Source organism: Peromyscus eremicus, chromosome 18, assembly GCF_949786415.1.
Source record: "Peromyscus eremicus chromosome 18, PerEre_H2_v1, whole genome shotgun sequence".
Lineage (NCBI taxonomy): Eukaryota > Metazoa > Chordata > Mammalia > Rodentia > Cricetidae > Peromyscus > Peromyscus eremicus.
In genome coordinates, this window is record NC_081434.1 from 35,914,183 (window position 1) to 35,942,005 (window position 27,823).

Consider the following 27,823-nt stretch of genomic DNA (forward strand, 5'->3'; position numbering starts at 1 on the left):
ATCCAATACACTCTCTGATCTGCACAGGCACCCACCCACATGGCCACACATACATATGAATAAGTTAAAAAATATTATGGGGTAAAATAGTATCAAACACAAAACGGAATTTATTCCAAAATAGCAGTATTTCTCACTCTCAGTCTTTGCAGAACAGAAATATCATTTTTAAAAAGTTACCTCTAATCTTAATTCCAAACTAATCTGAAATACGTGTTATTTCATCTTTAATATCGTTAATCTCAGCTTGGACTATCGTTAAATTAGAGATTTTCTCCTTTAAGAAAGCAATTTCTTTCTCTCTTTGGATTAAGTCAGACCCTAGCCTCCCGATGCGTAGTGTTAAATCATTTACCAGCGGTTCCAAACGCAAAAAGTCCTTCTTCAGATTGTACACCTTTGGCTTTAGATCATTTGCAAACGCCACGGCTTTCAGAACTTTGGCTCTGTCGCTCTCTAAGCTTAAAAATCTGTCGGTGTGTTTGTCGAAGTCACCCTGGAGCTCAGCCAGCCCCTGGGCGAGCGAGTCAATTCTCCGGGAATTTTCACTCGCAGTCTTTCGAAGGGCCGCTGTTCGGTCGATGCTACTGGAGAGGAGATCGCCTATGTTTTCGACCGTCACTGTTTCTACTTTCCCGACCTTCTGTTCCAGTTCTTGCACCGAGTCGGCTAAGGACGCGACTTCTGTCACTAAACCGGAAATGCGGCGGAGATCTGTTTTCACACTCGTAACCTTGAGACCCACATCTTTGGCCGTGGAAGTTGTACCTTGGTCTACTTTTGTAATGTCTTGGGAAAGACTTGTTAACGAGTTACTCAATATCCCGTGTTTCTCGGTCATCCCGCTCGACCAAATTTTCATCTCGTGGATTTCTTCCTGCAGGAGCTTTAGTTGAGCCAATATTTGAAAAGCCTTTAGTTGTTCCATGAGAGCCTCACATTTCTGATACTATAAGGAAACACAATACCACAGTGATTAAACTAGTCAAAACATGACATTGAAAATTCAACTTAAAATTCATGGTCCCCCCCGACTTTACTGCTCTTTGGGGGGCTCTGGGTTATGAATCTCAGCACTGAAAAAACAAAAAAAAAAAACAAAACAAACAAAAAAAAAAAAACAAAACTCCAAAAGGAATTAGAAAAGAGGATTTAAAATAACTCAGGTATATTGCCAATAATGAATAAGGAAACTACTCAGGACATTTCATCAAACATTATTGGAAATGACTTTTCTTGATGGTTCTTATATCATTGGTCCTCTATACAGTAACAGGGGAGCTAATGAAGACAGGGATGTGTGTTCTTTGTAGCTAGAGAAGGGAAGAACTCTCCAGAGGCACTTTGGTATTGTTTAGGACTGAGAAGACAACATAACCTCTTTTTGTTTTTGCCTTTGTTGGTTTTGTTTTTTAGACAGGTCTTGCTCTGTTGCCCAAGCTGGTTTTGAACTTCTGGACTCCAGTGATCCTTCTATCTGTCTTAGCTTCCTGAATAGCCTGACTACAGGCGAGAGCGCCTGGCTTTTCTTTCTTTGTGGTATTGGAGACAGAACCAGAGCCTCATGCATGCTAGATAAGGTCTGCCACATGGCTACAGAGCAAGCATTTTTTAATTTTTTTTTAAATATAAAAACACAGTCTTGAGTCTTGCTATGCAGTCCTGACTGGTATGAAACTCCTTATCCCTCCACTTAAAAAAAACAGTTTTATTAAGATATTGCAGGCATTTAAAAATGCTTTATTAATATATAACTGGGAGGCTGGAGAGGGTGCTTGCTGCTCTTGCAGAGGACCTGACTTTGGTTCTCAGCACCCATGCTAGGTGGCTCACAAGCCTCGTAGCTTCAGCTCTAGGGGATCCCACAACATCATCTTGCCTACACAGGTACCTGTGTAGACGTGGCAGACACACAACACAGATAAATACACACACATATACACTTATGAAAATCTTTAAAAAGGATAATTGGCAGGGCTGGTGAGATGCTCAGTGAGCAAAGCTGCTTGTTGCCAAGGTGATAGCCCCTGGGACCCACATGGTAGAAGGAGACAGCATACTCCCCAAAGCTGTCTCCAACTGCTACATGCTGTAGCTTTCCACTGACAGTAAAGCAGTTTGATCCAACACCTGTCCATGCTTCGTATCACATGCAAGCAGGATCAAGGCAGGCTCTGATTTCAGGGTGTTTACTATGTAGTTTTGGAAGCAAAGTGTCAAGAAACTGGTTATTTAAAACTCAGAGAAAAGACATGGAACCAAAAGAAGATATGAAGGCTGAAAACATTTTTCATGAGATAAGATACACAGTTTAATCTGCAGGCATCAGGTGTTTTTCTAGAGCAAGTATACATTTCTTCAATGCTTTTGATGGGTTGTCATTCTTAGACTGTACTTACTCAGTTACCTTTTCAAGATCATTTTGGCTGTGATATATATATATATTATCTAAGTAAAAATGGAATATGCTCAGAATAGTCTTTTGTGTGTGTAGGTTGGAAGTCAATGTGTGTTCCAAGTGTTTTTTACTATTGCTCTCCACATTTCTTTCTTTTCTTTCTTTCTTTCTTTCTTTCTTTCTTTCTTTCTTTCTTTCTTTCTTTCTTTCTTTCTTTCTTTCTTTCTTTCCTTTCTCTCTTTCTCTCTCTCTCTCTCTCTCTCTCTCTCTCTCTCTCTCTCTCTCTTTCTCTCTCTTTCTTTCTTCCTTCCTTCCCTCCATCTCTCCCTCTCTTCTTTCTTCCTTCCTTCCTTTCTTTTTTTTGGAGACAGGGTCTCACTCTGTACCTTTGGCCTGAAATGTCCTGTGTAGACTTTGTCTTTGCCTTCTAAGAACTGAGATCAAAGGCTTGTGCCACCACACACGGTACTACCTTATTTTTTGAGACAAGGTCTCTCTATAAACATGGAGCTCACCAATTGGCTAGACTGGCTGACCAGTGGGCTCCTAGGTTCATCCTACTTAAAGATTTATTTATTTATTTATTTATTTATTTATTTATTTATTTATTTATTTATTTATTATGTATATAGTGTTCTATCTGCATGCATGCCTGAATGCCAGAAGAAGGCATCAGATCTCATTATAGATGGTTGTGAGCCACTTTGTGGTTGCTGGGAATTGAACTCAGGACCTCTAGAAGAACAGCCAGTACTCTTAACTGCTGAGCCATCTCTCCAACCATCTATACCCAATTTTTGAAAAAAAAAATAAAAAAAATTTTTTTTTTTACATGTGTATACCTGTGTTAGTTTGGGTATAGTACATAGATCAGGAGCCCATGTGGGCCAGACAAGGGCCTCAGATGCCTTGGAAATGGAATTACAGGGAGCTGTGAGTCTCCACATGGGTGCTGGGAGGCACAGTAACATAGCTTCACAGAGTTAAACAAATGCAACATAAACAAAAGTAACACACCTAAAAATATATATTCTCCTACAGAAGGGTTACAGTGATCTGCTGAAATGAGGTAGACCAGTTAACTCAAGGTAGTAAGTCCTCCTCTTTGCTCCATTACATGCTTGGTTTCAGTGTCTATTTAATTTCCCTCTTCAATAGCCCTATGCTCCATCAGTGATTGGTGGAGTAGGTGACCCAGAGTGTGCTTTTGGTAGAGAAGTCAGCTTGTGATGAAGTTATGCCGAGTATAACATTAATGAGTAGCTACAAACAGGAAGGAAGTCTAACAATTGCAAACTATTTTATTTTTAGGGATCACGTTTTGCAGTACACTTACTTGCTGAAGAGTGTCCCATGGGTGAGAGGAACAGAAGGCTCCCTTTGTCTATTGGATCTCTAGGCTGCCATTTGCTCCTGTATCTACCTCTGTGGAGTAAGCACAGCTTAACAGTGTGGCTTGACTGAGACGTCTCAGAAAGAGCTCGTTCTCTTAGGAGGCCACGTCACTAGGGAGCCGCTTTGACTCATTTGGTGGCTTGGAGAGGATTTATTATGAACTTCTAAAATGGAAACTCAATACAGTGTGCTAACAGACTAGAAACGCCAAAGTCCTTTGTTTTTTTCCCCTACACACTCCTTCCCTCCCTTCCCTTTTAGTGCTGGAGACCAAGTTCAGGACCCTGCATAGGACAGGCAGGTGCTCTTCTCTCAGCTACATCCCTAGCTATCCCTTTAAATTATATATAACTATGCATGTATGCATATGTGTATGTAGACACAGGCTGACCTTGAGCTCTCTATGTAGTTAAGGATGACCCTGAATTTATGATCTTCTTGCTTCCATCTCCCAAGTGTTCAGGCCTGGTTTTATGCAGTGCTGGCTGGGAATAGAACCCAGTGCTTCAGGAATGCTAGGCAGACACTCTATCGGCTGAACCATCTTTCCAGCCCCTCTTGTATTTAAAAAAAATTATTTTATGGGCTGGAGAGATGGCTCAGAGGTTAAGTGCACTGGCTGCTCTTCCAGAGCTCCTGAGTTCAAATGCCAGCACCCATCTATAATGAGATCTGGTGCCCTCTTCTGGCCTGCAGGCATACCTGCAGGCAGAACACTGTCTATGTAATAAATAAATCATTAAAACATTCTTTTTGTATATTACGTGTATGGGTGTTTTGTCTGCATGTGTGTCTATGTATCACTTGCATGTCTGATGCTTGTGGAGGTCAGAAAGGAGCACTGAGTGCCTTGGAACTAGAATTACAGTTGTGAACTGCCATGTGGATGCCGGGAATAGGATCCAGGTCCTCTGGAAGAGCAGTCAGTGCCTATGGGGGCCAAAAGAGGGCACTGATCCCCTAGAGTTGGAGTTACAGGAGATTGTGAACAGCTTTTTGCGGGTGCTGGGAACTGAACTCTGGTTCTCTGCAGGAGCACTCTTAACCACAGAGCTATCTCTTCAGCCTCTCGTTTTGCAAGACTTTTGTTGTTAGTGTCCTGCTATGTAGCCCAGTTTGGCCATGAACTTGGACTCTTCCTGCTTCAACCTGGAGTTACAGACATGCACTACCATGCCTAGCTGTAAAACTGCTTTATCTGTGCTGAAATTGTTAAATAAATGGACAGTAGTCTGTATGAGCTAATTGATATAAAATTTATTATCAATTATAGAGATACAAAAATGTATATTAGAATATTGGCAATTTTCATAAAGTACAACAAAATGAAGTCTGTGCCATTGCATATACCTGTAACCCCTATTACCTGAAATGCAGAAGCAAGAAGATGGTGAGTTAAGACTAATCTGGGGTACATACTGAGACCTTGTCTGAAAAATAAAATAAAAAGCTCCAAAACACACAAAAGAGAAACAAAGGAAGATTCATTAAATGTATCTAGACCTCCCCAATGACAATTTTGATAAATAAGAAATAAAGAAACACATATTTTATGCATATGGATGTTTTGTATATACATATATATGGATATGTCTGTGCACCACATGCACGCCATGCCTGGTGTTTGCAGAAGTCAAGAGTGTGCCAGATACCCTGAAAGCCGAGTTCCAGATGGTTGTGAGCCATCACGTGAAGACTGGGAATCAAACCCAGGTCCTCTGCAAGGACAACCAGTGCTCTTAACCACCGACTCACCTCTTTAGCCCCAGTGCAAATTTCTTTTTTTGTTTTTTTTTCTAGATAGGGTTTATGCTACTGCCCTCCCATAGCCAAAATGGTTTATCAATTGCTTTGATTACAATTTTGAGATCTCTGTCAGCTTCAGGTACCGCTTTGTTTCAGCTATGATGCACTCTGAAGCCTGTAAACATACCTCCCAACATTAAGATTAAAAGAATTTAAATTAGCTGGGCTACTGGGACTCAATCATTTTTCTTAATCATTAACTTAAGCCATAGTCTATACGGCTCCTCAATAGAAACTCATGTGTTCTAGCTGTGTGATACTTCCTTGTTTTATTTTTTATCATAAAAAATCTATTTAAACTAACATTATTATTATCAATTAGACAGTACAGCTTAAGAAGAAATCATCTTCATAATAATCCACAGGTAAAAATGCCCATTAGAAAGGGATGTTTCCATGAGATAAACACACTACATTACCGGCAGTGGGGATCTCCCCACACCCATTCACACCATGCCAGGTACCAGAGAAAGATGGCAGCAGCAAACATGTCAAGGCACAGCAGAACAAAAGACACTCTGGAGCCTGTGGTCTTGGGGCCTTGTCTATCTGAGATTCACCCATCAGGGATTCGCCTCCTGGTGGGCTGACACCCTGAAGTCAACTGCCATCCGAAGCTCCTCTGACATGTCACCAGCAGGTTTCCCTGTGTAGCCCTGGCTGTCCTGGAACTCGCTCTGTAGACCGGGCTGGCCTCAAACTCACAGAGACCTGCCTGCCTCTGCCTCCCGAGTGTTGGGATTAAAGGTATGTAACACTACTGCCCAGCTTGGCAAATTTCTTAGAGTGATACATAGACATAGATGTTTCAATAGTTTTCTCATGTGATATTTGCATTCTGGCTCTGCCTTCCAGTGCTGGGATTAGAGGCCGCCACTGCTGGACCCAACTTCTCATGTCAGTGCTGGGTAAACTCAGGGCCTCACGCTTTCACAGCAAGCGCTTCACCGACAGAGCTATCTCCTGGCCTTATTACTATTACTATTATCTGAGACACAGTCTCACTGTGTAGACCAGGCTGGCCTTGAACTCATAGATCTGCTTGCCTCTGCCTCCTGAGTGCTGGGATTAAAGGTGTGCACCACCAAGCCTAGCTCCAGCTCTAATTTTTTAAAAAATAAAATCAGTATGTAAAACAAACAGTTTCATAAGTTGGGGAATCCATAAAATAATGACATAAATATATCATAATCATCATAATTTATTGTTACATTGTTTTATCTTTAAAGCAGGCACAGGCTTATTACATATTTGTATTTTAAGTATCTATTAGCTAGTTAGTGAACTCCAGTGACACACAATTCAAGCTTTAGAAATTAAAGTCGGCACACAAAGGCACTCTGTACGCTCATGCTTCAAAGCATAACCAGTCAATAGAAAATATTAATGAGGACAAAGTAAGAAGACATTTACTCACATGTTAAACTTCTAAGTGTCTGTAACACAGTTTAGAACCTTTGCAAAAAGGAAACTACTTCCCAGGCGCCACAGTTTTCAGAATGTGCCGTTACCTCAGGGAAGAACCCCAGGCTCTCCTGCAGGCCTATTACCTTCCACTTGAGGTGAAATTCCTAGGAACTTGTCGTCTGAATATGAAAAACTGGCAGAGGCAGGTATGTTATCAACTGACTGCAAGAGCGGGAGGCAGAAAAACATGAGAAACAGACACAGCTTTGAAAAAACAGAAAACTAGGGTCACACAGTGAAACGGTAAACGGTCTCAATATTTGCTATAGGTATCTATGTCTCTCTATATATACATATATCTCTGGTATAATAAATGCAATTCAAGCTGGGCGATGGTGGCGCACGCCTTCAATCCCAGCACTCGGGAGGCAGAGGCAGGAGGATCTCTGTGAGTTCGAAGCCAGCCTGGGCTACAGAGTGAGTTCCAGCAAAGGTGAAAAGCTACACAGAGAAACCCTGTCTTGGAAAACAAAACAAAAAAAATCGTAATAATGTCTATTAACTATGGGAAAGACATGTAAATATTAAATATATTGCCTAAAAAGTAGAGCAATATATATTTTAGAACTATTTCTTTCTTTCTGTTTCTTTTTCTTTCTTTTTTTCTGAGAAAGTGTTTCTCTGTGTAGCCCTGGCTGTTCTAGAACTCACTCTGTAGACCATGCTGGCTTTGAACTCAGAGATCTGCCTGCTGCTGCCTCTGCATGCTGGGATTAAAGGTGTGCACCACCACCTCCCAGCAGAACTATTTCTATTTAAAATGGTTAAAATAAATTTTAGAGCTTAAAAAGAGAGAACTCTAATTATGTGCACACTCCATGTGGTCCATACTCCACTTATTCTCTATAAAGTGAGGCAGAAAAATATGACTAAAAAAACATAGAACTGACTGATTTCCACTGAATAATACAGTCCATCAAAAGTGTGCAGGGACCCTAATAATCATCAGCTCCCTTATTTTCTAGGTCATATTTCCCCAAAGTCCCCTTCTCTCTTGCACTTGAATAGGCTATGAAATCGTGAACTTTCCCTTTCAGAACAACCAGTTCGTTTTGCATCTTTAATATGCTATTGTCGTACTGAATTCCCTCCAGGGTCGTCTGCATCTCCATTATATCAGACACTGCCCTTAGCATGTCATCTTCCATGTTAAACATCTGCAGAGTCAGGTCTTCCATTTTCTTTTCTGTCCCCATCAGATCCTGAGAGACTCTGAGAATGGAGTGGATCGCATTTTCTACAGCTGGCAAATGTGCCTTGCACTCCTCAACTTTGGGTTCGTAGTTGGCAAGTTTACTGGTCAGATCTTCATCTCTGGCTAGGAGAGCGTGCTGCTCTTCTTCCAGCTTCTCAACTGCTTTCGAATCAGAGCTCAGCTGCGCCTGCACTCGGAGAAGGTCTTCCTCTTCTTGCCTGCTTACTGTTCTGACGTTTCGCAGGGTGCTGTCTTCCAAATCTTTCAGCCGGTCAGTGAGCGATTTCATTTCTTGCTCAGCTGAGTTAATTTTCATGGTTACTTGAGAATGTATATGCTTTGCTTCTGATTTGAAAATGGCTGTACTATTGCTCACTTCTGCCAGAGTTCTCTTCCAGAAATCTGTAATGTTCTGGAATTTTTCATTAAGGTTTTGCATCTTCTGTGTGAGCATCTCTTCACTATTCTCAATGTCCTGCATGGATCTTTGGAGGCCAGATACTTCCTGTTCAAACTGGGTCATCAGAGCCATGGATGATGTAGCTTCCTGCAGGATACTTTCAGTAGACTCAAGCTGCATTTACGACACAAACAACCCCGAGCCACTTAATCATTTTTATATTAGAGAAACATGTTAACAATCAGGAGCATAACACATACAAGGTTCAAATTCCGAAGACACCTAAAATATCTAAGTCCATCAGAATCACACGGACAGAAACATTTATCATAAGTAGTTTTTAACAAATTTAATAGAGTAGCCCTGTGTTGGAAAAATGTATACTTGAACTCACGGTCCTAGTTATTCAATGTATCTTTGTCATGAGGGCATAGTCAAAAGAAATGATGTTAACATTTTCTGAAGTTTATTGGAGTTTCTTTTTTCATGACAATGGAAAGTAATGTAGATGTCATTTTTATGGCTATTTGGCTTTTAGGAACCGCAACTGTGTAAAATTTGCTACCTCTTCTGAAACCTATGATTTTGGAAGTTTCTGGCTGAACTGCTATTCTTATTTTTGCTAACCTCTTGCAGACAAAGAACTAGAAGTGGATGGCAAAAAGGCAGAAATGAGTTTTTATAGTAGTAGTTGAGACAAGCCACATCAAATGGCAGTGTGAGCCTGCAGGGCGTCTTAGAACGGGCTGGGATATTTGGAAGGGCCATGCCATGGACTTCACTAGTCTCCACCCTCACATGGATGAAGGCTTTAGAGATGATGAAGAGACCTAGAAATGATTATTCAGCTTTCAAGTGTCTGCAGCACTGTCCTGAGACAGAACACTGAAGGGGGCACAGTTCTGCCCTGCAGCAGCTTACTTAGGAAGCAAAGCAATCTGCACGCACTAGAACAAGGGGAGCCATGGAAACACTTGGTGGAGTCCTGACCCAGACTTCAGTGCCCAAGCATAGTATCCCAGAAGTACTATCTATTATTCACGTCCTCTCTAAGTCATCTTACATACTACTTAGCAGATTAAGCTTTTGAAAACTACTAAGCACATCATGGGGCAGCATTAAAAAAAAAAAACCTTAGGGGCTGGAGAGATGACTCAGAGGTTAAGAGCACTGACTGCTCTTCCAAAGGTCCCGAGTTCAATTCCCAGCAACCACATAGTGGCTCACAACCATCTCACAGCCCTCTTCTGGCCTGCAGACATGCAGGCAGAACATTGTATACATAATAAATACATAAATCTTAAAAAAACAAAACCTTGGATGATTCCCAATACTTCTAAGCCAAGTCCACAGCCCTGGTTCTAATAGTCAGAAGGTCTTTCGGTACCTACTGTATTATTGGTTGCCACATACAGTGCCGTGAGTGTTCACTTTTGCCAGACCTTGTGCAAGATGCTGCTGATAAAATATTAACTGGATGGAGCAGACGATGCTTTAGATCTTCTGATCAGACAGTCTAGGGTCCTGATGAGAACTATGAGCATCCCCTAGGAGCTAGTTCTGTTTCTAGGTGTTAGAGAGACAGGAAAGAGGCAGTGTTTGCTCTAAAAGGGAGGACGGGAGTCAAAAAACAAACAAACAAGCAAACCATTAAAAAACCCAGAAGGGTGACATCAGTGGGATGACAGACTCAACGCACAACGAATGTTCAGAGGAGAGGTAAGAAGTCAGGAGAGTGGGGGGGGAAGCTTAATGTGACTGAAATCTGCCTCAATGGGCTGGTTAATTGGCCAGGTAAAGAGCTCTAAATTCCTTCTAAGAAGAGACCATGCCTTATATTAGTTGTGCTGGGATTAAAGGTGTGCAGCACCACTGCCTGGCTCCCATATGTTTTATATATATATATATATATATATATATATATATATATATATATATAAATATATATATATTTTTTTTTTTTTCAGAGCTGAGAACCGAACCCAGGGCCTTGCGCTTGCTAGGCAAGTGCTTTACCACTGAGCTAAATCCCCAACCCTCCCATATTATATTTTTATATCTAAAGATCAACTATACTTGTTTAGCCATGGCTGGTCAGGAACTTGCTATGTAGACCAGGCCAGACTTGAACTCACAGGGATTTGCTGCCTCGGCCTACAGAGTGCTGGGATTAAAGGCGTGCGCCGTCAAGCCCAGCTGGAAATGGTTTACCTTGTCTGAAATTAAACTGATTTTATTCCGTAGTCCTTGAAACTCGCCGCTTTCTGTTTGCAGTAACTGGTACTGGTTTTCCATCTTCGAAAACTTTTCCGACTGCTGAAATACAAGCCTGGAGAAGAAGAAAAGAATGCCTGTCACTCACTTCTGATAAGAACGATTGTAGACAAAATTCTAAACAGTCTTAGTAAATAAGAAACACAAAGCCAAATACAGAGGAAATAGCCAAAGAGATCAGAGCCAAGAGCCACGACTAGCTTTAGCTTACCACCAGCAGTAGCTTCCCCAGATAGAGAGTTTTTTCCTGCCTGACTTGTTTTTTTTATTGCCTTTCTGTTCTGCCTTCTCATTGGGTCTAAACCCAACCATATCATTTCCTGGGTACTGCCTGTCTATACAGACCTCCAGGTCTCTATGGCTGGTACTGGGATTAAAGGCTCGTGTCACCATGCTTGGCTGTGTCCTTGACCACACAGAGACTCTGCTTGCTATGTGATCAGATTAAGGGCGTGTGCTACCACCGCTGGACTTCTGCTTAATGGCTATTTGACCTCTGATCTCCAGGCAACTTTATGTATTAACATACAAATAAAATATCGCATTTCATCACAAATAAAATAAAACCACAAGTGATGTGCATTCTCGAGCGGCTGCTGCAGTGTTTGTGGGCTGACTTCACCACTCAGGTGCCGACTGTGTGGAAGGGGTCGGGATTAATGCACTGCAAAGATGACTCAACATTGCCTCTCTGCAGGGTTCACAGCTCAGTGAGTGAGGCAGAGTGGCATCGCTAACAGATGTATGAAAAAGAAGTATTCTGGAAGAAGTCAGAGTTGAACTATTTGGAATAAAAACTCTGTTCTCAATCCCCAGCACTACTAAGCTATTGTCCCTCAAACTGAGACTATGGTATGCATGCCTGTAACTGTATTATTTAAGGAGGAGGAGGCAGGAGGACCATAAATTCAAGGCCATCCTCCATTACATAGTGAGTTGAGGGCTCAAAGGCCAACTGGGGTTCCATGAGACTCTGTTTTAAAAAAAGTTATGAAGAGATAAAATACAGAAGAGGGCCATTGTCAAAGTGATAGTAGAATATGCATGCAAAACAGGCTATATTTGATATACTCAACAATATGCTCATAGGAATCCTGTAGATGTCATTCTAAATGAGGGTTCAGGATGTAGGGAGATGGCTCAGTTGATAAAGGGCTTGCCATCTAGGCATGAGGACCTGAGTATGATCCCTAGCACCCACATACAAAGCTTGGTGGTACCCTTGTAATCCCAGAACCGGGGAAGGAGATAGAGGATCAGTCAGCCTGAGCTTATCAGTGAGACCCAGATCTTAGTGGGTCTCAAAACCCAAGGTTGCTGGCTTCTGAGGAGTGATGACAGAGGTTGACCTCTGGCCTCCATACATTCGCACATGCACACTCACACACCCATACACAAAGTGAAATTAGGGCTAAGGGTATAGCTCAGTGGTAGGAGGAGTGCTTATCTGACATGTCAAAGATCCCAGCTTTGAAGCCAGCATGTAAGCAAACAAAATTGGAGTGTTCTCTTCATCTGGGAAGTAGTAAAGAGCAGAAACAAAACAAAACAAAACAAAACTGTAGTAAAGAGCAGAAACAAAACAAAACAAAACAAAACAAAACAAAACAAAACAAAAAAAAAAAAAAAAAAAAAAAGAAGAAGAGCTATCCTTGGGCTGGTAAAATAGTGGTTAATAGCACCAGGCTGCTCTTCTAGAGGATACAGCTTTTAATCCCAGCACCCACATGGTAGCTCACAACTGTCTGTAACTCCAGTTCCAGGGGATCCAATGCCCTCTCCTTACCCCACTGGCACCAGGCACACATGTGATGCACATACACGCAGGCAAAATACTCAAACACATAAAATAAAGCTAACCCAATGTCTAAGAATCGGATGCTTTACTGAGGTAGCCAGACACTTTATCTTAATCTTCGAAACAATAAAGGAACATATTTTTGTAGATTTGAAATGAGTAGGCACAGAAGGAATGGCTTAGGTTTAATATCATTTTGGTTATCTACTTTAACTCAGTTCTCCAGGATCAGAAAAGGCAGTTCATGCTTTTGTACACTGAGTCGTCAAACAGCGAGAGAGCAGAATCAGGAGAAGTGCCTTAGCCACAGAATCTATATTAGTAGTTACAAATCTTCCCTACACATTGGAATCAATTACTAGGCAGCTTTAACACATCCGTGACTGGGTCCCCATTTACAGAGATTCTTAATTAATTAGTCATGGATATGGCTTGGATACTGACTAGTCTAACAGCTTCCCAGGCACTCTGAGTATGCAGCCAGGCTGAGGAGCACTTGCCAATCATAGTTTATAAATACTTTTCCAGGGAAAGACAAGAGATTCCAAAGCTTCCCAGAGAGTTGAGAGGCCTCTCAAAGTGCAGCTGTGAGTATCCTCAAAGGCGCCAGTGTTTTGAATTTACAGTGATCTCACTGGGTTAACTACTTGTAAGACTGTGTAAAACTGTCTTTTTGCTAAACAAATATTACAAAGTTAGATAAAATACGTTTCTTTTGATGATGCAGGTTAACGTCTAGCATATAATTCCAGTTTATAGAATTAGTAGAGATCAACGTCTCTTTTGTGTATTAATATGAACTTTTAAACAAAACTCATATTAAAAAGCATTATTTTCCTTTTTTTTTTTTTTTTTTTTTTTTTTTTTTGGTTTTTCGAGACAGGGTTTCTCTGTGCAGTTTTGCACCTTTCCTGGATCTCGCTCAGTAGACCAGGCTGGCCTCGAACTCACAGAGATCCGCCTGGCTCTGCCTCCCAAGTGCTGGGATTAAAGGCGTGCGCCACCACAGCCCGGCTGTTTTCCTAATTTTTAAAGATGGATGATGGTTAGACAATTTTTCCTCCCCCCATCTTTTTTTTCTTTTTTGTTGTTGCTGAGAACAAACCTAGATCCTGGGGCATCCTGGACAAGCACTCTACTACTGAGCTACATCCCCATAATTGCTTTATTGTTGTATTATGAATTTTATTTTTTTCCTCTTTCTTAGTATAGGCTGTCACCTATAAAAATGAGTTAATTTCAATGACTAGTTCTATTGTCTGTTATTGCGTTGTTACTCCATAAACTTATCCTATAGAGGAGCAAGTTTACTCAGAATAAAAACATTACTATAGGAGGCTTTGAGTAAAAGTTGATCCATTATAAAAATGCCTAAGCCCAGAGAGATGGCTCTATAATAAAGAGCCCTTGCTGTTATTCCAGAAGACCCAATTCAGTTCCCAGCAATGATGTCCAGAGGCAGACAGCACACGCGTGTGCACACACACACACATACCACAGAGATTTAAAAAATAAAAACAGCCTTACAGCACTCTTTTTCCTTTTCTTTCTTTCTTTCTTTCTTTCTTTCTTTCTTTCTTTCTTTCTTTTAAATTTTTTGAAGTGCTATAATTGATGATTGGTTAAAGTACATAATTTCCATTTTCCTCATAAAAAGTAGAAGGGCTCAGAACTAGCTTTCATTCTCTCTCTCTCTCTCTCTCTCTCTCTCTCTCTCTCTCTCTCTCTCTCTCTCTCTCGTGTTTTTTTATGTATTTATTTATTATCAGCTTGATACAGTATAAATTCTTATCCTAATAGTGAAATGTTTCATTGAGGCTTGCCCAGTAATTGAGTAAAACCAAAACTTACTATAAGCCACAGTCATTCTAGGGTCCCCCCTGCTATATAGCCTCCCTGGTTCTGTGGGTTGCAGTCTGATTGTTCTTTGCTTTATATCTAGAATCCACTTATGAGTGAGTACATACCATGTTTGTCCTTCTGGGTTTGGGTGACCTCACTCAGGATAATATTTTCTAGTTCCATCCATTTGCCTGCAAATTTCATGCTGTCATTGTTTTTCTCTGCTGAGTAGTAGTACTCCATTGTGTATATGAACCACATTTTCATAATCCATTCTTCGGTTGACGGGCATCTAGGTTCTTTTTTCTTTCTTTTCATTTTTTTTTGTAGGCGGTGTCTCATGTAGCTCAGGCTGGCCTCAAACCACTGTGTGGCCAGGATTAACTAATCTCTTGAAGCCCTGGTCTTCTCGTCCCAGCCTCCCAAGTACCGAGATTATAGGAATGCGCAACCATGCCTGGCTAAGGGCTTTTTATTTTATTGGACGTTTTAGTGCTGTTTACTGTTGGCCTTCTCTTCAGAGTCAAGCATTAATGCTTGCATAGTGTCAGGTTAGTGGAAATATCTCTGATACTTTCCTCCTCCTTCTCCTTCAGGTTAGCCTCTCACACCCTTGCTACAAGTAGATCATACATACAAGCAGCACACAGCTGACTTAGTGCTAGTGATGCAGGAAAAGAAAGATGTGGTCCACACAGTGCATATACCCCATAAACCCAAAGGATGCTCAATCATACCACAAGAACACTAGCTCAACTATGTTCATAGCAGCATTATTCATAACAGCCAATACCCGAAAACAATCTAGATGTCCCTCAACTGAAGAATGGATAAAGAAAATGTGGTACATTTACATAATGGAGTACTACTCAGCTGTTAAAAACAATAACATCAGGAAATTTTCAGGCAAATGGATGGAACTAGAAAAAAAATCATCCTGAGTGAGGTAATCCAGACCCAGAAAGACACACATGGTATGTACTTACTCATAAGTGGAAATTAACTGTAAAAGATAACCATGCTACAATCCATAGCCTCAGAGAGGCCAGGTAACAAGAAGGGCCCAAAGAGGGATTTTCCTGGGAAGGGGAAATAGAAGAGATCTCCTAGGTAGATTGGGGGCAGGTGGGCATGGGAACTTGAGGGGTTGGGTTGGGGGTTGGATGGAGAGGGGAGAGTACTGAAAGAGATGTCTTGATATGGCAGTCATTTGGGGTATCAGGTAGAAATCTGGTGCAAGGGAAACTCCCAGGAATATACAAGGGTGACGCCAGCTAAGACTCCTAGCAATAGTGGATACATAGCCTGAACTGGCCATCTCCTGTGATCAGATTGGTGACTACCCCAATTGTCACCAAAGAGCCTTCATCCAGTAACTGATGGAAAAGATACAGAGACCCACAGCCAAACATTAGGTTGAGCTCAGGGAATCCTGCTGAAGAGAGGGAGGAAGAAGGATTGTAGGAGCCTAAGGGGACAAGGACATCACAAAAAACCCTTCACAGAAACAACTAGCTTAGGCGCATAGGAACTCAGAGTCTGAACCAACAACCAGGGAGCCTGCATGGGACTGACCTAGACCCTTTACGTACATGTGACAATTGTGTAGCTTGGTCTATTTGTGGGACTCCTAACAATGGGAGCAGGGACTGTCCATAACACTTTGGCTGGCTCTTGGGAATCTAGTCCTCATACTGGATTGTCTTGCCTAGCCTTAATACAAGGGGAGGTGCTTAGTCTTACTGCAACTTGATATGCCATGCTTTGCCTACCCACGGGAAGCCTGCCCCTTTCTGAACAGAAACAAGAGGAATGAATTGAGGGGGTGGGCAGACTCAGGGGAGGGGGTCGGAGGAGAGGAGGGAGTGGAAACTTCGGTCGGGATGTTAAAAAAAAAAAAAGCCAACCATGACACATGCCTTTAATCCCAGCACTTGGGAGGCCTACATAGTGAGTTCCGGGCCACCCAGGGCTACACAGTAAACCCCATCTCAACAAAAACCAAAATTCAAATCAAACCAAATCATCCAACAAAACCCAGAAAGTGTTTAAGGTACAACCCTTTATTTTATATGAAACTAACACCAGTAACAAAAGAACTAGAAATAAAATTAGCTAAGATCTTAAAAGATTTATAGAGAAAGTTATACTGGATGAGAGAAAAAACCCTGAGTCCTATTACTTGTTAAAAGAGCTTTTTAACTTTTGGCCGGGCGGTAATGGCACACACCTTCAATCCCAGCACTCGGGAGGCAGAGGCAGGCGGATCTCTGTGAGTTCGAGGCCAGCCTGGTCTACAGAGTGAGATCCAAGACAAGCACCAAAACTACTCAGAGAAATCCTGTCTCGAAAAACAAACAAACAAACAAAAAGCTTTTGAGGAGGTGGGAAGATGGTTCAGTGGGCGAAGTGCTTGCTCCTCAAGCACGTGGACCTGAGTTCAGATCTCCAACACTCCCATAAAAGTCAGATGTGAAGCCAGGTGCTGGCAACTCACAACCTGCCATAATTCCAGTTCCATGGAATAAAGTGCCCTCTTCTGTCTTCCACAGGCTCTATACACACACACACACACACACACACACACACACACACACACACACACACACACACGGTGAACATAAACTCTTGCAAGAACATACACTGTGCGGGGCAGTGGTGGCGCACACCTTTAATCCCAACACTCTGGGGGCAAAGACAGGCCAATCTCTGTTGAATTTGAGGCCAGCCTGGTCTACAGAGAGTTCCAGGACAGCCAGGACTGTTATAAAGAGAAACTCCATCTCAAAGAAAAAAACAAAACGAATCCAAAACCAAAAAAATACCAAATCAAACCAAAAGCCAGGTGTCTGTAACCCCAGTGCATGGGAAGAGAGGGTTAGAGACAAGAGGATCACTGGCCAACTGGTGAGCTCTGGGTTAAGTCAGAATATATGTCAAAAAAAATTAGGTCAGCAGTGGTAGGCATAGATGTTGATGTCTGGTCTCCATATATGTACAGCATGCAGCTGCATATATCACACCCACATACACATGCACCCACATACAAAGAGCTTTTGACTTGTTGTATTATAAATACCATAAAAGATTTACAAAAACAAGTTATAATGTGTTAAATTTCCAGAGAATCTTCATATTGGAATTTTGGTTGCTCAAGTTTTTATGTAATTAAATAAGTTTATATTTTGTTTAGTAAAGTCCTAACATTAAAAAAAAAAAAAAGTAAAAAATCATTTATTATGTGTGGTCCCACATGTACCACTCATGGTGAGAGGGGAGGTCAGAGGGGAACTGTTGGATGTAGATTCTTTCCTTCCGCCATGTACTTACCAGGCTTGGTGGTAAATACCCCTGAGCCACTTCACCTTCCTAAATTCTAACATTTTAACTTTCTCAAAACACACTGTTGTTTGTGTATATGTGTATGATAGCTAATCTTGGTTGTCAGCTTTTCTACATCTGGAATCAACCCAAGCTCTGGCATTCCTGTGAGGGGTCGTCCCCCCCCCCCCCCCAGGGTTTCTCCGTGTAGCTTTGTTGCCTGTCCTGGAACTCACTCTGTAGACCAGGCTGGCCTCGAACTCACAGAGATCCGCCTGCCTCTGCCTCCCGAGTGCTGGGATTAAAGGCGTGCACCACTGAGGCCCAGTGAGGGGTTTTCTTAATCAGATTATTTGAAACAGGATGACTCACCCTAAATCTGGGCCACTCCTTCTGGTGGCTGGCCACATAAGAGGTCATGGAAGATGGAAACTTTTGCTTTTTGCCTGCTTGTCCTCACTCTCACTGTCCTGTTGCTGAGGCTGATATTAAATTCAGCTTCTTCAGGATTCCAACGCAGACTGAAGATCAGCACCTCTCCAGGAGTGCTCCAGGGCTCCAGTGCCAGATTTGGACTACTGACATATCCAGCCTCGTGGATTGAACAATGACTGGATTCTCAGCCTTTCTGTTGTGAGACAGCTATTGGACTATTCAGACTACAATTTGTAAGCCAGTCTAACAAACTCTCTTTAATATATATGTTAATTCTAGCAGTTCTGTGCCTTGAAGAACTCTGATACAGTGTGTGTGTGTGTGTGTGTGTGTGTGTGTGTGTGTGTGTGTGTCGCGCGCTCTTTGAGACAGACTTTCTCTGTGTAGCCCTAGCTGTCCTGGAACTCACTCTGTAGACCATGCTGGCCTCAAACTCAGACATCTGTCTACTTCTGCCTCTGGAATGTTACGATTAAAGGTATCACTGCCTGGCACAGTGTATGTTCTTGCAAGAGTTTATGTTCACTGTGTGTGTGTAGAGCCTGTGGAAGACAGAAGAGGGCACTTTATTCCATGAACTGGAATTATGGCAGGTTGTGAGTTGCCATGTGGGTACTGGGAACTGACCTTGGCTCCTTTGCAAGAGCAATAAGCACTTTTAACCACTGAGCCATCTCTCCAGATAAGGTATATAAGTCATGTCTGTTGTAGAATATTATTTTAAGGTGTGTTACTTTTGTTTATGTTGCATTTGTTTAACTCTGTAAAGCTGTATTATTGTGCCTAAAACACCTGATGGTCTGTCTAATAAAGAACTAAATGGCATAGCGGGGATGGCAGGCAGAGAGAATAAATAGAAGGAGAAATCTGGGAGGAGAAAGGAAGGAGCCAGAGAAAGTGGAGGACTCCAGGGGCCAGCCACCCAGCTACACAGCAAGCCACGGAGTAAGAGTAAGATTTACAGAAGTAGGGGCTGGAGTGATGGCTCAGTGGTTAAGAGCACCAACTGTTCTACCAGAGGACCCGGGTTCAATTCCCAGCACCCACATGGCAGCTAACAACTGTCTGTAACTCTAAGATCTGACACCCTCACACAGACATACATGCATACACCAGTGCACATAAAATAAAGATAAATTATTTAAAAAAAAAAGATTTACAGAAGTAAAAGAATGGGAAAAGCCCAGAGGCACAAGGTAGATGGGATAATTAAAGTTAAGGAAAACTGGCTAGAAACAAGCCAAGCTAAGGCTGAGCATTTATAATTAAGAATAAGCCTCTTGAGTGATTTGGGAGCTGGGTGGTACCCCCCCCCCCCCCACCAAAGAGTACAGAGCCAAAAACCAAACAGCACATGTTTTGGGGCAACTGTCATCTTCAATACTATCAAGTTGGTAATAGGATGATTTGGTAGTTTGAATGAGAAAGGCTCCCATAGGCTCATATATCTGAATACTTAGTTCCCAGTTGGTGGAACTATTTGGGAAGGATTAGGAGGTGTTGCCTTGTGCTGTGGAATATTTGTTTACACTGTGAAGATGCATCTTTACCAAGTTGCCTTCTGATTGGTTCAACAAAGTGCTAAATTGCCAATAGCTAGGCAGGAAGATTTTCAGTGGGACTTCCAGGGACAGAGAGGACTCTGGGAAGAAGAAGGGAGGAGATGCCAGGTGACACAGAGAAGAGACAGGAAGTAAGATAAACAAGATAGAAGAAAGGTTATGCCATATGATAGACCATAGATTAATATAAACAGGCTAATTTAAGTTATAAGAACCAGTTAGGAACAAGCCTAAGCTAAAGGCCAAGCTTTCATAATTAATAAGTCTCTTGTGTCATTATTTGTGAGATGGAGGCCCAAAGAAAAGTCCGATTACATATGGTGCCCAATGTGGGGCCACATATATCCATATAAGTCCTGAGAAAGCTATAGATTTAAAAAAAAAAAAAAAAGCTGGGCGGTGGTGGCGCACGCCTTTAATCCCAGCACTCGGGAGGCAGAGGCAGGTGGATCTCTGTGAGTTCGAGGCCAGCCTGGGCTACCAAGTGAGTTCCAGGAAAGGCGCAAAGCTACACAGAGAAACCCTGTCTTGAAAAACCAAAAAAAAAAAAAAAAAAAAAAAAAGAAAGAGAGAAAAAGAAAAAAAGAGTTCAGGACACTGAGTCGAACATGGCTTTCTGGTGTGGCTTCCTGGTGACCGAGGTCTTTTAGGTAGGTGCAGTGTACAGGGGTGTGGCTCTTTTAGGAGGCCCCATTGTGCAGCAGAGTACTTGAGCAGCCACCTTGTTAGGCAAAAAAACAACAACAAACACCTGGTGTTGGGACTCAGCAAACCCCCAAGGCTGGGGCAGTAAGCACGCTCCTGCCCATACCTGCTGATGAGGCTAGGCTCTCACAGAGCCCAGGTGGGCGGAGCCAGACGCCAGTGCCACTCTGCAGCAGTAGCCTAGTCATTCAAGGTTTGTCTCCCACAGGCAGAGAATTCTGCAGGTATGCAATAAAGTCAGGCCCAGACTGAGAAAACCTCTAAACACATACAGTATGCTTAAAAATGCGCTTAGATGCTGAAGAAAGTGGGTATAGACACTCATAGGAAAATAAATAGTTTAAAAATAATAAAGTGAAGTCTTTAAAGAGAGAGTAAAGTAATATAAAAGGAACAAGCCACAGAAAGATGGGAAATACACAGGGTATCTGGATCCTGTATGATGCTTTGTTGTCTTGGAATTTTTTAAATGGTAACGTACCAAAAAAAAAAAAAAAAAAAAAAAAAAGCTCCTGAGAGACATTGGATTGTGGAAACTGCTAAATTAAACCAACCTATATATATTTCAAGAATGTCTTAACTTCAAAATGAAAGTTAGAAAGATGTTGTGTAGGGGGAAAGGTTGTGCCTTTGTTTCCACAGGAAACAAAAAGTTATGGTTCTCTTTAAAATTAATAAAGATCAGATTTGATTGAGGGAGACCTTCTGAAAATCTTGGCTACAGACATGAAAAAAGAAACCAAGAAAGAATACAGGTCAGCTGACATCTATGCTGATCCCTCTACTATGGGAACAGCTCCGAGACTGGATGAAACATGATAAATATTGTTGGCTATAGAATCTTCATGACTTATACTACATACCATCCTTTCATATGGCATGGATAGAGGTTTGGTTATGCAGTCCAAATGGACTTATAAAGTTGACAGATGCCTTTTATCTGCTCAAACATAAAACAAAAAAATCATCTTTAACTGACTTGTGCACACTGTATATTTCATACTTGTGTTAATGCAGATATATATGTTACTTTTAAAAGTTCATGTGTTTTCAGGAAAGAAAAAAAAGGACCAGATTGAAGTGCGATCCTAATTAGTCTTAACAATAAAAACCCAGGGTCAGACATTAGGGTGAAAGTCGAAAGATCAGAGAAGCAGAGCAGCCAGCCACTAGATTTCTCACCTCTATGAATCCTCAGACCAAATAGGGGCTGAGATCCTGGCTCCACCCACCTTATACTCATGTCTCCACCTCCCTAGTGCTGAGATTAAAGGCTTGAACCTCCCATGTGCTGGAATCAAAGGTGTGTGCCACCACTGTCTGACCTCTATGGTTAACTAGTGGCTAGTTCTGCCCTCTGATCTCCAGGCAAGTTTTATTTGTTAGATCACAAACAAAATATCATACAACACCAGACACCAATAAAGACAAGCCCAGGTGATCCAGCCTCTCAGAATGCCTCTGTTACAGTTTCCTTAAAATTCTGCATCCAGAACAACTTCAAAGCTGCTAGCTTAGATGGTCCAGCCTCACAGACTACTCCAGCCAGGACTTGAGATAAGCCCTGCACTTTCCCATTACACACAGACTAGACAACCAATGTTACATGTAGTTTTCCCAGGACTTGACCATTATCTCAATTTTCTCAGGGTCCCCTAAAGATGCAGTTGTCCCCAGAAAGCAGAAGGTAGGTAATTTTAAGAATACAATGTTTACATTCCCAAGAGTTGGGGTGGGTGATTTTGGTCATTTGGTGGGTTATGAATGTTTGTCATGGTTTAGTGGGGTTGTTTGTAAATTGTTATGGGTCATGGTAAGAGAGGAAACTAAGTAAGGAAGGTTGGATTTAAGGATCTCTTTCTCAAAAAAAAAGGGGGGGAGGAGTATGGAAAGGATAGGATAAAAGTGTCTATTATTGAATCTGCTTTAAACTAAAAAGTAACTATTAATTTCCAATATTTTACATTGGTATGGATTTTTATATATTGATACAAATTTAAGGTTATTTTTGTTTAAACAATTGTTTAAGGTAATGTACCTATGCAGCTCATTTGAAAATGTAATGTATAATTAAGAAATACAGATTAGTAGTTAGTTATCTATAATAATCAAACTTGTAGTTATGTTAGGTATATTTTCAAGGTTAAACAGAGATATAGTTTAGATAGATAGGTGGTCTTCAAACACTTCAGAGACCTACAGAATATGGCATTTAAGATGTTTCAATAACTTCAGGCTTTTCAGGACAGCAAGATACATCTCCTCCTGGCAGCACCAATTTACTTCAAAAAAGGATGATGGGCATTGAAGAAACTCCTTATGGAATTTGCTTTTGTTGTGGCAGAGTTAGCCACTGGGCAAGAAATTGCCCTTGCCTTGACTATTCACAGTATGCTGTCTAAATTGGACAAACAGGACACAAAACAAAGTGACTGCTAAACTTTGCTAAGACAAAGTATAATAGTCCTTAAAAATTTCTGCTTCACAGAAAAATCTATCAGATATTCTAGACCTGTAGGCCGAACATGGATGTTGCAATGTTGCAGAGGAACCTTGGGTGACTGTCTAGGGAGCCAAATGTCTTTGTCTTTTCTATAGTTTTGTAAGATACTTGCTCTACATTTCCTAGAAAATTATAGTTTTCCTTGTTACCAAATTCAGAAAAGAAACTTATAAAAGAGGCATAAAGCATATAAGGTTGAAAGACATAAGATAAATTGTTTATCTTAGAAAATGTTTTAGCGGTGGTGGTACATGCCTTTAATCCCAGCACTTGGGAGGCAGAGCCAGGCGAATCTCTGTGAGTTCGAGTCCAGCCTGGTCTACAGAGAGAAAATGTTTTGAGGTCTAAAAAGGTATTTTTAGGTTGGTAATACAAGTTAGGATAGAAAGTGGTTTAGGCATAAAACTTTGGACTCACCAGGATAGGATAGATAATAGAGTACTTTCTCCAAATTTGCTAAATACAAATGGACAGGACATTGTGAATGTAATTCTTACTTGATAATTGTTCTTTTTTTTTCTTTTTTCTTTTTACAGTGTTCTGCCTGCGTGCCAGATCTCATTACAGATGGTTGTGAGCCACCATGTGGTTGCTGGGAATTGAACTCAGGAACTCTGGAAGAGTAGCCAGTGCTCTTAACCGCTGAGCCATCTCTCCAGCCCTTGATAATTGTTCTTATTGTATATAGTTATACTATGTTAGAGTTAAAACCCTTTTCTTTTTATTTAGACAAAAAGGGGGAAATGTTGTGGAGTATTTGTTTACACTGTGAAGATGTGTCTTTGCCAAGGCACCTTCTGATTGGTTTAGTAAAGAGCAAAATTGCCAACAGCTAGACAGGAAGAGGTTTGGTGGGACTTCTGGGGACAGAGAGGACTTTGGGAAGAAGAAGGGAAGAGACACCTGGAGACATGGAGAGGAAATAGGAGGTGCAAGAAAGAAGAGAGCTAATGCTATATAGTTAACATAAATGGATTGATTTATGTTATAAGAGCTGGTTAGGAACAAGCCTAAGCTAACAGCCAAGCTTTCATAATTAATAAGAAGTCTCCATGTCGTTGTTTGTGAGCTGGCTGCCCAAGAAAAAGTCTGATTACAGCCTTGTTGTAAGAGGTGTGTTACTGGGTGAGCTTTGAGGTTTCAAAGCCCCTTCCATTTCCCCGTTAGCCCACACTCTGTCTCTGCTTCTTGCCTGGGGATCAGATTTAAGTACTCCAGTACTGCTCCAGCAGCATGCCTGCTTCCCATCATGCTCCCCTCCATCATGGTCATGGACTAACCCTCTGGAACCATGAGCCCTGAATTAAATGTTTTTATAAGTTGCCTTGGTCATGGTGTTTTGTTGTGGCAATAGAAAAGTAACTAAGACAGAAAATAAATCTAAATTTTAATGGAAAGATGAAAGTAATACACTTTCAGGTTTGTTATGTACTTTGTACTTCCCAAACAAGTTTCAAATCATTAAACGGTTTCTGAAAACATACCTGTCGTCAGTGCAAGGGTTTGAGATCTGTGCCTCCTAACTAGCTTAATCATACAAAGTATGGGATGGAAAAGCAGTTTATATTGACACACTTATTTTCTGTTTTAACAACCAGGATAGACTAAGTAGAGTATTTAATAAAGATCTGGTGGGCCAATTTCTAGATCCCGAAGTATGTGTTAGATGCTTATCTATGTGTTATGTAAAGAGATCAATGGCTGTTAAAATTCCAGTGTGCCATTAGCAATTTTATGAGATGAGAAATATTTGAGACATGCTTGCAAATACCCTGCTAGGTTAAAGTTTGTCCACAAATTTACCATAAAAATTTTGCTAAAAACAGCAACTAGTTTATATAAATAAATAAATAAATATATGTATTCCAGTCTAGGGGTAAAATACTTTCCAAGAACAAGTAACCATTAACTGTTTTTGTAATAATCATAGGCTCCACCTATTTAAAAGATGTATAAACTTTTTTTTGGGGGGGGGGTAATGCTGGGGACAGAACCTAAGGCCTCATGCACATTAGGCACGTGCCTTACCACTGAGCTATGCTCTAGCTTTATAATTTTGATTTGGCATTTAAAAAAAAATCATTTTGCAAAGACAGAGCTCAGCTTATACAAGAATCTTTCTAAGCAGTAACATGTTTTGTCTTCCTATTCCCTTATACTAAATTGCTGAGATTAGGCATGCCTTTTCAAGTTTTATTCTTTTAGTTTCCTTTTGAAGCTTGAGTGTGTGAGTGTGTGTGTGTGTGTGTAGGTCAGAGGCGGGTGTTGGTTACCTTTCTCAATCGCTCTCCACCTTATTACTATTTTTTATTTATGTGTGGGGTCATAGGTCTTTCATTGAGCATGTGTGGAGGTCAGAGGACAACTTTTATGATAGAATTCTCCTCTTCCACTGTGTGAGTGTGAGGGATGGAATTCAGGCTCTCCTTTGGCTTTGCAGGCAAATGCCTTTACCAGATAAGCCATTTTGCTGGCCCTATTGAACAATCTTTTGAACTCTAATAGAATTACTGAAAAGCTGAATGTTTTGTGATATAGTTTACTTCATGAATTATGAGGCTTTCTGTAATTAATGGGAACTAAATTAATAAATTTAGCAGCTAAAACCACTTTTATTAAGCCCTAGGGCAGTGGTTCTCAACTTTTCTAATGCTGTGACCCTTTAATATAGTTCTTTATGTTGTGGTGACCCCCCAACCATAAAATTATTTTCGTTGCCACTTCATAACTGTAATTTTGCTACTGTTATGAATAGTAATATAAATATCTGATATGTGACCCCAAAGGGGTTGAGAACCACTACCCTAGAGTGAACCAACTCAGTAATATTCTTTTCCAATCCAAAATGTACCATGCCCCCCTTTACCTAAAAAAGGTCACACATTTTAAGGCATGAGTAGTTTATTTAAAACAGCAAATCCAACACATTTATTCTTTTTCAGATCAAAATATATTCCACAAATACTAATACCATCATTAAATAAAGTTCCTTTTAAAGAGAACAATGATCCCCACTTAATTTTAACAAGTTTTTATTAACTGAAAACAACAACAACAACAACAACAACAACAACAACTCAGTATTCAAGGAGGGTATGGTGGCAAATGCCTGTAACCCAGCACTTGGGAGGTAGAGGCAGGAGGATCAGGGGTTCAATGTCATCTTCAGCTACATAGTTGAGTTCCAGTCCAGCCTAGGCTACCTAAGACCTTGTCTCAAAAAAACCAAACCAACTACTCAACCATACACCTCCAAAACCCCAGGGCTTGGGATGTCACCAGTAAACTAAAATGGAATGTACTAGCATCAAAAATATTCTAGCCTGGAGCCTCTTCTGAATTCTATTAGCTCTCTTACTAAATAATTGTCAATGATGAAAAATGTATTAATGTATCAGTCTTGTTATGCAGATGAAGTAGGTTATTCCTAAGAAACATGGAAGAAAATAAAATCGGTCTTACTTTAGAGATTATTCCATATTACACTAATATATCATCAATGTGTGCTTGGTTTAAAAACTATGAATGTGCCGGGTGGTGGCGGCGGCGGCGGCGGCGGCGGCGGCGGCGGCGCACACCTTTAATCCCAGCACTGGGGAGGCAGAACTAGGCGGATCTCTGTGAGTTCGAGGCCAGCCTGGTCTACAGCGCGAGATCCAGGACAGGGACCAAAATTACACAGAGAAACCCTGTCTCGAAAAACCAAAAACTATGAATGTTTCGTCTGAAGTGAAAAGAAGTATTCTTTACAGTGCTACATACAGTTCAACCTGTAATTTAGGAATAAGATTATATTGTCTCCGGGTTGGAGAGATGGCTCAACTGTTAAGAGCATGCATGTCTGGTGGCTTACAACCATTTGTAACCTCAGCTCCTGGGATCTGACACCCTCTTGTGGGCTCCTTGCGCACCTGCACACAAGTGCATGAACACACAGACACACTCATATACATAGATAAAAATGAATCTTAAAAAAAGGACTATAGTTTTAATGGAGGCACACTGCCCTAAATAGGAGAAAGCATCAGCATTTGTTGGTCAGCAACAACGAACTTTTATTTTTAGATTCCAGACATTTCCCTTGTACGGTTTTCTTTTATTTTTGCGGGGTGGGGTGTGGGGTGTGGGGTGTGGGGTGGGAAGGGTGGGGCAAATTTACCGGCAAAGCTGCAGAGTGGACAGGAAGTAGCGGTTTTTAGCTATGTGCAAACTTGTGACGTGTGTGCATAGTAGGCACTGAAGAAAGTGTGGGTCGAGTCTCGGGCGACTCGTTCCCAGACTTTAGGGGGCAGCGACAGGAGCATGCTAGCAGAACAGAGTTAAATGAACGCATTCAAGCAAGAGTGGGTTGGCGCGAGGCGCGGGGCGCCCACGCGAGGCTCGACCCACGGCCTTCGGCCTCGAGCACTTACCAGGCCAGGCCCAGGCACGTCGCCAGCGACAGCAGGCTGAGCCCGGTGCGGGGGTCCGCCCAGCCCGCGCCTCCCGGTGCTTCGGGGTTCTTCCTGCCATCGCTCCGCTTCTCGGGCTCGGCGGCAGCCCCCTTGGGCCCTGGCTTCTTCCGGCTCTTCACTTCGGACATGTCTGCAACCGTGAGGATCTCCAAGCCGGGGTCGGCTTCCCTGGGGTACCGCGGGACGTGGCTGCAGCACGCCTCCAGGAGCCCCGCCCCGTTCCCAGGCCGGGCCACGCCCACAAGCCAGCCCCGCCCCCTCGTCTCGC

General features: G+C 41.7%; 1 protein-coding gene across 2 annotated transcripts; it reads right to left on the reverse strand.

The window, feature by feature from the left end:
- Window positions 1-87: 87 nt before the first annotated feature.
- Ikbip (IKBKB interacting protein) lies at window positions 88-27,765 on the reverse strand. Of its 2 annotated transcripts, none has more exons than XM_059245508.1 (3): window positions 27,514-27,765; window positions 10,873-10,990; window positions 88-949 (listed from the first exon to the last, which is right to left on the reverse strand). In XM_059245508.1, exons 1-3 carry the CDS (start codon window positions 27,681-27,683, stop codon window positions 200-202), a joined length of 1,038 nt encoding a protein of 345 aa, XP_059101491.1. In that variant the 5' UTR covers window positions 27,684-27,765; the 3' UTR covers window positions 88-199. The 2 variants fall into 2 exon arrangements, with proteins under 2 accessions (XP_059101491.1, XP_059101490.1); XM_059245507.1 differs by lacking the exon at window positions 88-949 and adding an exon at window positions 7,337-8,835.
- Between the last annotated feature and the right edge of the window lie 58 nt (window positions 27,766-27,823).

Coding starts and splice junctions, on each gene's coding strand:
- Ikbip (XM_059245507.1), bottom strand. CDS start 27,683: ATGTCCGAAGTGAAGAGCCGGAAGAAGCCAGGGCCCAAGGGGGCTGCC. Junction 10,991..27,513: donor ACGTGCCTGGGCCTGGCCTG/GTAAGTGCTCGA, acceptor CTTCTTCTCCAG/GCTTGTATTTCAGCAGTCGG. Junction 8,836..10,872: donor TCAGTTTAATTTCAGACAAG/GTAAACCATTTC, acceptor TCGTAAATGCAG/CTTGAGTCTACTGAAAGTAT.